General features: G+C 51.7%; 1 protein-coding gene across 4 annotated transcripts in view; it reads right to left on the bottom strand.

Annotated features, from left to right (window-relative positions):
* Window positions 1–68: 68 nt before the first annotated feature.
* Window positions 69–10,000, bottom strand: part of UBL7 (ubiquitin like 7) — a 27,124-nt gene continuing 17,192 nt past the window's right edge. For all 4 annotated transcript variants that reach the window (XM_075581258.1, XM_075581259.1, XM_075581261.1 and 1 more), the window contains exon 9: window positions 69–365. In XM_075581258.1, the coding sequence (XP_075437373.1) occupies window positions 84–365 (282 nt within the window). In that variant the 3' untranslated portion in view covers window positions 69–83. The remainder of the gene's footprint in view (window positions 366–10,000) is intronic.

Below are 10,000 nucleotides of genomic sequence, written 5' to 3' on the forward strand. Positions count from 1 at the left end.
CCCACAGCAGTCCCACTTCACTTATATGAGCGAGCGCTCAGGGATCGGGGGCAGCATCTCCCATACAGAGAGGAATCTTGGGGTCACGGTCGGGTGTGGGGGGGAAAAACACGAGGGAGACTCCATTTAAAGGGTGGGGGATTCGTTGAACAGCCTCCCAGCAGAGGTGGTAACGAGGCACTGGGGAGGGGTCTGACCTGTGTCCCGGGCGTGGGGGTGTGAGAGCTGCTCTCCGGGGTGCTTGCGAGGGCGAGAGCTGTGGCGAGCTCGCTCTGGGTGATGGGGCGAGGTCCAGCTGCCCCTGTGTAACCCAGGGAGGCCGGGCGAGGGCCTGAGGCGCTACTGGAGGAAGCGGAACGGGCGGCCTGTGAGAGGGGGAGAGGAGGAGGAGAGAGAGTGGGGGGGGGGGTATAAGGAGGAGAGATAGTGGGGGAGAGTATAAGGAGGAGAGAGAGTGGGGGGGGAGTATAAGGAGGAGAGAGAGTGGGGGGGGAGGAGAAGGAGGAGAGAGAGTGGGGGGGGAGAAGGAGGAGAGAGAATGTGAGGGGGGGGAGAAGAAGGAGGTGGGGAGAGTGGGAGGGAGGAGAAGGAGGAGAGAGTGGGGGGTAGGAGGAGGAGAGAGAGTGGGGGGTAGGAGAAGAAGGAGGAGAGAGAGTGGGGGGAGAAAGAGGAGAGAGAGTGGGGGAATGAGAGGAGAGAGAGAGAGAGAGAGAGAGGGGGGGGAGGAGAGAGAGAGTGGAGGGACGATGAGAGAGAGAGTGGGGGGGAGGAGCAGAGAGAGTGGGGGGGAGGAGGAGAGAGAGAGTGGGGGGAGGAGGAGAGAGAGTGGGGGAAGGAGGAGAGAGAGTGGGGGAAGGATAGGAGAGAGAGAGTGGAGAGAGAGAGTAGAGAGTAGAGGGGGAGGGAGTGGGGGAAGGAGGAGAGCGAGAGTGGGGGGAGGAGGAGAGCAAGAGTGGGGGAGGAGGAGAGAGAGTGGGGGAGGAGGAGAGAGAGAGTGAGGGGGAGGAGGAGAGAGAGTGAGGGGGAGGAGGAGAGAGAGTGAGGGGAGGAGGAGAGAGTGGAGGGAGGAGGTGAGAGAGAGTGGGGGGAGGAGGTGAGAGAGAGTGGGGGAAGGAGGAGAGAGAGAGTGGGGGAAGGAGGAGAGAGAGAGTGGGGGGAGGAGGAGAGAGTGGGGGGAGGAGGAGAGAGAGAGTGGGGGGAGGAGGAGAGAGAGAGTGGGGGAAGGAGGAGAGAGAGAGTGGGGGGAGGAGGAGAGAGTGGGGGGAGGAGGAGAGAGAGAGTGGGGGGAGGAGGAGAGAGAGAGTGGGGGGAGGAGGAGAGAGAGAGTTGGGGTAGGAGAGAGAGAGAGTGGGGGGAGGAGGAGAGAGAGTGGGGGAGGAGGAGAGAGAGAGTGGGGGAGGAGGAAAGAGAGAGTGGGGGGAGGAGGAGAGAGAGAGTTGGGGTAGGAGAGAGAGAGAGTGGGGGGAGGAGGAGAGAGAGTGGGGGAGGAGGAGAGAGAGAGTGGGGGAGGAGGAAAGAGAGAGTGAGGGGAGGAGGAGAGAGTGGAGTGAGGAGGAGAGAGAGAGTGGGGGAAGGAGGAGAGGTGAGAAGAGAGAGAGTGGGGGAAGGAGGAGAGGAGAGAGAGTGGGGGGAGGAGAGAGAGTGGGGGAGGAGGAGAGAGAGTGGAGGGAGGAGGAGAGAGAGAGTGGAGGGAGGAGAGAGAGAGTGGAGGGAGGAGAGAGAGAGTGGAGGGAGGAGAGAGAGAGTGGAGGGAGGAGGAGAGAGAGAGTGGAGGGAGGAGGAGAGAGAGAGTGGGGCGAGGAGGAGAGAGTGGGGCAAGGAGGAGAGAGTGGAGGGAAGAGGAAAGAGAGAGTTGGGGGAGGGGGAGAGAGTGGGGGGAGGGGGAGAGTGTGGGGAGGGGGAGAGAGAGTGGGGGGAGGGGGAGAGAGAGTGGGGGGAGGGGGGGAGAGAGTGGGGGGAGGGGAAGAGAGAGTGGGGGGAGGGGAGAGAGAGTGGGGGGAGGGGGAGAGAGTGGGGGGAGGGGGAGAGAGTGGGGGGAGGGAGAGAGAGAGTGGGGGGAGGGGTAGAGAGAGTGGGGGGAGGGGTAGAGAGAGTGGGGGGGAGGGGTAAAGAGAGTGGGAGGATGGGTAGAGAGAGTGGGGGTAGGAGAGAGAGTGGGGGGAGGAGGAGAGAGAGTGGGGGAGGAGGAGAGTGGGGGAGGAGGAGAGAGAGAGTGAGGGGAGGAGGAGAGAGTGGAGTGAGGAGGAGAGAGAGAGAGTGGGGGAAGGAGGAGAGAGAGTGGGGGAGGAGGAGAGAGAGTGGGGGAGGAGGAGAGAGAGTGGGGGAGGAGGAGAGAGAGAGTGGGGGTAGGAGAGAGAGAGTGGGGGTAGGAGAGTGAATGGGGGAGGAGGAGAGAGAGTGGGGGAGGAGGAGAGTGAGAGTGGAGGGAGGAGTGAGTGTGGAGGGAGGAGAGAGAGAATGGAGGGTGGAGGAGAGAGAGAGTGGAGGGAGGAGGAGAGAGAGAGTGGAGGGAGGAGGAGAGAGTGGAGGGAGGAGGAGAGAGAGAGTGGAGGGAGGAGGAGAGAGAGAGTGGGGCGAGGAGGAGAGAGTGGGGCAAGGAGGAGAGAGTGGAGGGAAGAGGAAAGAGAGAGTTGGGGAGGGGGATAGAGAGTGGGGGGGAGGGGGAGAGAGAGTGGGGGGAGGGGGAGAGAGTGGGGGGAGGGGGAGAGAGAGTGGGGGGAGGGGGAGAGAGAGTGGGGGGAGGGGGAGAGAGAGTGGGGGGAGGGGGAGAGAGAGTGGGGGGAGGGGGAGAGAGAGTGGGGGGAGGGGGAGAGAGTGTGGGGGGAGGGGGAGAGAGTGTGGGGGGGAGGGGGAGAGAGAGTGGGGGAGGGGGAGAGAGAGTGGGTCGAGGGAGAGAGAGAGTGGGGGGAGGGAGAGAGAGAGTGGAGGGAGGAGGAGAGAGAGTGGGGGAAGGAGAGAGATTGGGGGGGATAGAGGAGAAGAGGGAGGGGGGAAAGAGTGTGGACGAATGAGAGAGTGCAAATATAAATACAGATTCACCTCTTTTCTGACACACAGAGACACACACACACACATACAGCCTCACACATCTCACACACATACATCACAGAGACAGCCTCACACATACAGACAGCCACACACACACACACACACACACACACACACACACACACAGCCACACACACACAGCCACACACACACAGCCACAAACACACAGCCACACACACTCACCTCTCGCACACACACACACACACCTCGCACACACAGATGGAATCTTTCCTCATGGCTCGGCGTCTGAAAGGGAAGGAGCACATTCTGGAAATCGGGGACACCCCGCAGGACAGTCCATGGCCCATCGGGATTAACACAACGGGGGTCCCCGCGTTTGAATGGGACTCGCGCTGTGCGAATCCTCCCGGGTTCCAGCTGTCTGTAAGAGACGCGCAGTCAGAGTGAGACTGAATCAGTCACTCTACCCGCGCGCCTGTAACAGGCGATCGCGGGGGGTTTATTTTAATATTATTATTGTAGCAGGGGGTCTCCGGAGCTGAACCCCTGCTTCCGAGTTACAGCCCCCGTTACGGGGTGCCGGTATCTCCCTGTATTGTTTAAATTCTCCCTCATCACAGCCCACGTGACCAGTGCAGGACCAGTTAAACAAGGCAGGAGATACCGGCACGCCATACCGGGGCGCCATACCGGGGCCTGTAACTCGGGAAGCAGGGGGTCCCCAAGGCTGAAATGAATGTGATTCTGCTCCGGAGACCCCCTGCTTCCATACTGTGTTATTAAAATAAAATAAATGCAGCTACATTGTCTTGGCGGCTGACCGCTAAGTCAATGAAGGGGTTAAGACAGAGTACCTGGTTTATTGGGGGTTGAGGGGGTGGGTGAAGGGGGTAGTTGCCACAGGGTGGGTAATTAGGTCTACTTGGAATGTTGCAGGGGGGTGGGGGAGGGTTTACCCTTTCATGACCTTAGCGGTAGTAACAGCGATGGTAATAAAAGGGTTAACCCCTCCCGCTACCCACCGGGAGGCCTTAGTACCTTCCCCGGGGCAACTATTAGAGATATTAATATTCAAGGACTCCATTTCCACAGGCTCAGTACCACAAGATTGGCGTAAAGCAGATGTGGTGCCTATATTTAAAAAGGGAGCTAGATCACACCCAGGGAATTACAGACCTGTAAGCCTGACTTCAATAGTGGGGAAACTACTTGAAGGTTTAATACGGGATAATATTCAGGAATACCTAATGGAAAACAAAATCATTAGTAATAGTCAGCATGGATTTATGAAGGATAGATCATGCCAAACTAACCTTATTTATTTCTTTGAGGAGGTAAGTAGGAATTTAGACCAGGGTAATGCAGTTTATGTGGTCTACTTAGATTTTGCAAAGGCTTTTGATACGGTTTCACACAAGAGGTTGGTGTACAAAATAAAGAAAGCTGGACTCAGTAATAATATATGCACCTGGATTGAAAACTGGTTGAAGGACAGACAACAGAGGGTTGTCATAAAAGGAAATTTTTCAGGTTGGTCTAAAGTCGTGAGTGGAGTACCTCAGGGATCGGTACTGGGACCCCTGCTTTTTAACTTGTTTATTAATGACCTTGAGGTTGGGATCGAGAGCAAAGTCTCCATCTTTGCTGATGATACTAAATTGTGTAAGGTAGTAGAATCAGAGCAGGATGTAATTTCTCTCCAGAAGGACTTGGAGAGACTGGAAACGTGGGCAGGTAAATGGCAGATGAGATTTAATACAGATAAATGTAAGGTTATGTATTTGGCATGCAAGAATAAACTGGCGGCTTACACATTAAATGGGGATAAATTGGGGGAATCCTTGATGGAGAAGGATTTAGGAGTGCTTGTAGACAGCAGGCTTAGCAATTGTGCCCAAAGTCATGCAGTAGCTGCAAAGGCAAACAAGATCTTATATTGCATCAAACGGGCAATGTATGGAAGGGAAGTAAACATAATTATGCCCCTTTACAATGCATTAGTAAGACCACACCTTGTGTATGGAGTACAATTTTGGGCACCACTCCTTAGAAAAGACATTATGGAACTAGAGAGAGTGCAGAGAAGAGCCACCAAATTAATAAAGGGTATGGACAATCTAACTTATGAGGAGAGGCTAGCTAAATTAGATTTATTTACATTAGAAAAGAGGCGTCTAAGAGGGGATATGATAACTATATACAAATATATTCGGGGACAGTACAAGGAGCTTTCAAATGAACTCTTCATCCCACGGGCAGTACAAAGGGCTCAGGGCCATCCCTTTAGGTTGGAGGAGAGGAGATTTCACCAGCAACAAAGGAAAGGGTTCTTTACAGTAAGGGCAGTTACAGTGTGGGATTCATTACCCATGGAGACTGTGATGGCAGATACAATACATTTGGTCAAAAAAAGGTTGGACATCTTTTTAGATGGGAAAGGTATACAGGGATATACCAAATAAGTATACATGGGAAGGATGTTGAACCAGAGATTAATCCGATTGCCAATTCTTGGTGTCATGAAGGAATTTATTTTCCCCTTTAATGTGTTTTTTTAGTTTGCCTTCCTCTGGATCAATAAGTAAGTATTGATATAGGATAAAGTATCTGTTGTCTAAATTTAGCATATTGCACTTGATGGACGTACGTCTTTTTTCAACCTCATCTACTATGTAACTATGTAACTACCCCCACCTTCTCGACCCATTGATTGTCACAGTGGTAAACCTCTGCCACAATGGCAATAAACGGGCAAGCTTCAAATAAAAAATACAAGCACCAAATAAAATACATTTCAATAAAAAATAAATGCCGATAAACCAATTGATTGGCACAATGATAAAACCATGCTCATATTATGGGCATGGTTTGCCACTATGGCAGTCAATGGGCAACCTAAAAAAAACAAGCACCAAATAAAATACATGACATTTAAATTTAAAAAAACATTTGCCAGAAAATGCATTACTCTTCACTGTGCTTATGTATACCCAGAAAGGGGCATAGATAAACACATTGGCAGTCACTGGGCAACCTGAAAAACACACACAATGAAATAACATACAATCAATGTGTTTCTTACCTTTGCTGGATTCACCCTCCGAATCCTTCTCCGGCTCCATCTCTGACCCACGACTCAATGCTCCTCATCAGCCGATGGTTCCTCTGGTTGAAGAGATGTCTTCGGTAAGTTATTTTCTTCTTTATTTTCTTCTGTCTTCGCTGCGGTATAATCCAATTGGGGCGGATGTTGTCCCGTCATTTTCTTGGGGTCAAATGAGACGGGACAGGCCTTATATAAGCCTGGGACATCACATTTGAGTGTCAGATGGTACACCCCAATCCGATTGGTTGGTGTACCATGTGACGGGGTCCTTTTTTTCTTTTTTAAGGATGTGACGTCATCTTAAAGGGAGGGAAGCCAGCCAATCAGTAAGGATATTTTAAAGATGACGTCACATCCTTTTAAAAAAAAAAATGGAAGCTGCCACATGGTACTCCAACCAATCGAATTAGGGGTGTACCATGTGATGCCTCACTGGTATATCTCCGAATACGATTGGTTGGAGTACCATGTGGTGGCATCCATTTTTTTCCTGGTGACATCTTAAATTGGAGGGAAGCATATCCTTCCCAATTGGCTGGCTTCCCTCCCTTTAAGATGACATCACATCCTTAAAAAAAAAGACCTTGTCACATGGTACACCAACCAATCAGATTGGGGTGTACCATGTGACACGTCTCATTTGACTCCAAGAAGACGACGGAACAACATCCGCCCCAATTGGATTATACCGCAGAGAAGACAGAAGAAAAGAACTTACCGGAGACATCTCTTCAACCAGAGGAACCATCGGCTGATGAGGAGCATTGAGTCGTGGGTCAGAGATGGAGCCGGAGAAGGATTCGGAGGGTGAATCCAGCAAAGGTAAGAAACACATTGATTGTATGTTATTTCATTGTGTATTTATTTTAGGTTGCCCAGTGACTGCCAATGTGTTTATCTATACCCCTTTCTGGGTATAAATAAGCACAGTGACGAGCATTGCATTTCTGGCAAATGTTTTTATTTTTATTTTAATGTCTTATTTTATTTGGTGCTTTTTTTTTTTTTTAGGTTGCCCATTGACTGCCATAGTGGCAAACCATGCCCAACCATTATGGGCATGGTTTACCACTGTGCATATCAATTGGTTTATGGGCATTTTTTTTATTCAAATGTAATGTATTTTATTCAATGGTTGTTTTTTTTATTTGTAGCTTGCCCATTCACTGCCACTGTGGCAAACCATACTCATATTATGGGCATGGTTTACCACTGTGACAATCAATGTGAAGAGAGGGTGGGGGTAGTTTCCCCGGGGAGGGTAGTAAGGCCTGCCGGCTGGGTAGCGGGAGGGGGGTTAACCCCTTTATTAACGCAGTGGTTCATAACCGTTAAGGTGATTAAGGGGTTAGTGGCCAGTAGTTAGTTTTTTTATTTTTACCGTTGGTGCCCACTGAAGACGAGGTGGGCAAGGGGGACCTTCATCCTGGCAGGGGTAAATACAACTTTAATTCACTAGATGCTGGCTGGGTAATGTTTTGGTTATGTTTTATTTTTGAGAAGGGAAATTTGCTATTATCCAGATATGGATAATAGGGATTTTACCCAGTACTGTACTGTATGTGTTGGGGGTAGAGGGGGTGGATGAAGGGGGTAGTTGCCCCAGAGTGGGTGGTTAGGCCTCTCGGGTGGGGTTAACCCCTCCCGTAACCTTCCCGGTAGGCCTAACCACCCACCCTGGGGCAACACCCCCTTCATCCACCCCCTCTACCCCCAATAAACAAGGTACTCTGGCTTAACCCCTTCATTGCCATAGCGGCTAGCCACTAAGGTAATGAAGCTGCTTTTAATTTATTTTGATAACACAGTATTGAGGCAGGGGGTCTCCGGAGCTGAACCGCATTAATTTCAGGTCCGGGGACCTAGGTAGTGTGGTATTTTGGTGCATCACCACAGTAAGCTCAGATAACATACATTTCATTGAATGAATCCAGAATCCAGGAACAGTAGTATAGTGACAAAAATGAACATCCCAGGGTGAAAAATAGGGACCTGGTGGTGCCCACACAAAAAGTCCTGAGGGATGAAACGCGTTGGTGCGTGGTCCTGTACTATTGCCAAGCTGATTATTAAAGGTTAATATATATTTTTTCCATGTCTGGAGTTGCCCTCATTTTTGCATTTGTGAAAGACAGCCTCACACGCACACAGACAGCCACAGACAGCCTCACACGCACACAGACAGCCTCACACGCACAGAGACAGCCTCACACGCACACAGACAGCCTCACACGCACACACACACACACACAGCCTCACACGCACACACACACACACACAGCCTCACACACACACACACAGCCTCACACACACACACACACACACACACACACACACACACACACACACACACACACACACACAGCCAGCCTCACACACACACACAGCCAGCCTCACACACACACACACACAGCCTCACACACACACACACACACAGCCTCACACACACACACATAGCCTCACACACACACACATAGCCTCACACACACACACATAGCCTCACACACACAGCCTCACACACACAGCCTCACACACACAGCCTCACACACACAGCCTCACACACACAGCCTCACACACACAGCCTCACACACACAGCCTCACACACACAGCCTCACACACACAGCCTCACACACACAGCCTCACACACACAGCCTCACACACACACAGACAGCCTCACACACACACAGACAGCCTCACACACACACACAGACAGCCTCACACACACAGACACACACAGACAGCCTCACACACACAGACACACACAGACACAGCCTCACACACACAGACACACACAGACACAGCCTCACACACACACACACACACACACACACACACACACACACACACACACACACACACACACACACACACACACACACATGCACAGACAGCCTCACACACACACACACAGACAGCCTCACACACACACACACACAGCCACACACACAGCCACACACACACACACACACACACACACACACAGACAGCCTCACACACACACACACACAGACAGCCTCACACACAGCCACACACACAGACAGCCTCACACACAGCCTCACACACACACAGCCTCACACACACACAGCCTCACACACACACAGCCTCACACACACACAGCCTCACACACACACAGCCTCACACACACACAGCCTCACACACACACAGCCTCACACACACACAGCCTCACACACACACACAGCCTCACACACACACTCACAGACAGCCTCACACACACAGACAGCCTCACACACACACACAGACAGCCTCTCACACACACACACAGCCTCACATACACACACAGACAGCCACACACACACACAGACAGCCTCACAGCCTCACAGACACAGACAGCCTCACACACACACAGACAGCCTCACACACACATTCAGACAGCCTCACACACACACACAGACACAGACAGCCACACACACACACACACACACACACACACACACACACACACACACACACACACACACACACACAGACACACAGAGCCTCACACACACACACACACACACACACACACAGACAGCCACACACACACACACACACACAGCCTCACACAGCCTCACACACACACACACACACACACACACACACACACACACACACACACACACACACACAGCCACACACACAGCCACACACACAGCCACACACACACACAGCCACACACACACACACACACACACAGCCACACACACACAGCCTCACACACACACACACAGACAGCCTCTCACACACACACACACACACACACACACACACACACACACACACACACACACACACACAGCCTCACACACACACAGCCACACACACAGACAGCCTCACACATACAGACAGCCTCACACACACATACAGACAGCCTCACACACACAT

The sequence above is a fragment of the Ascaphus truei genome, unplaced genomic scaffold, assembly GCF_040206685.1.
Source record: "Ascaphus truei isolate aAscTru1 unplaced genomic scaffold, aAscTru1.hap1 HAP1_SCAFFOLD_1175, whole genome shotgun sequence".
Lineage (NCBI taxonomy): Eukaryota > Metazoa > Chordata > Amphibia > Anura > Ascaphidae > Ascaphus > Ascaphus truei.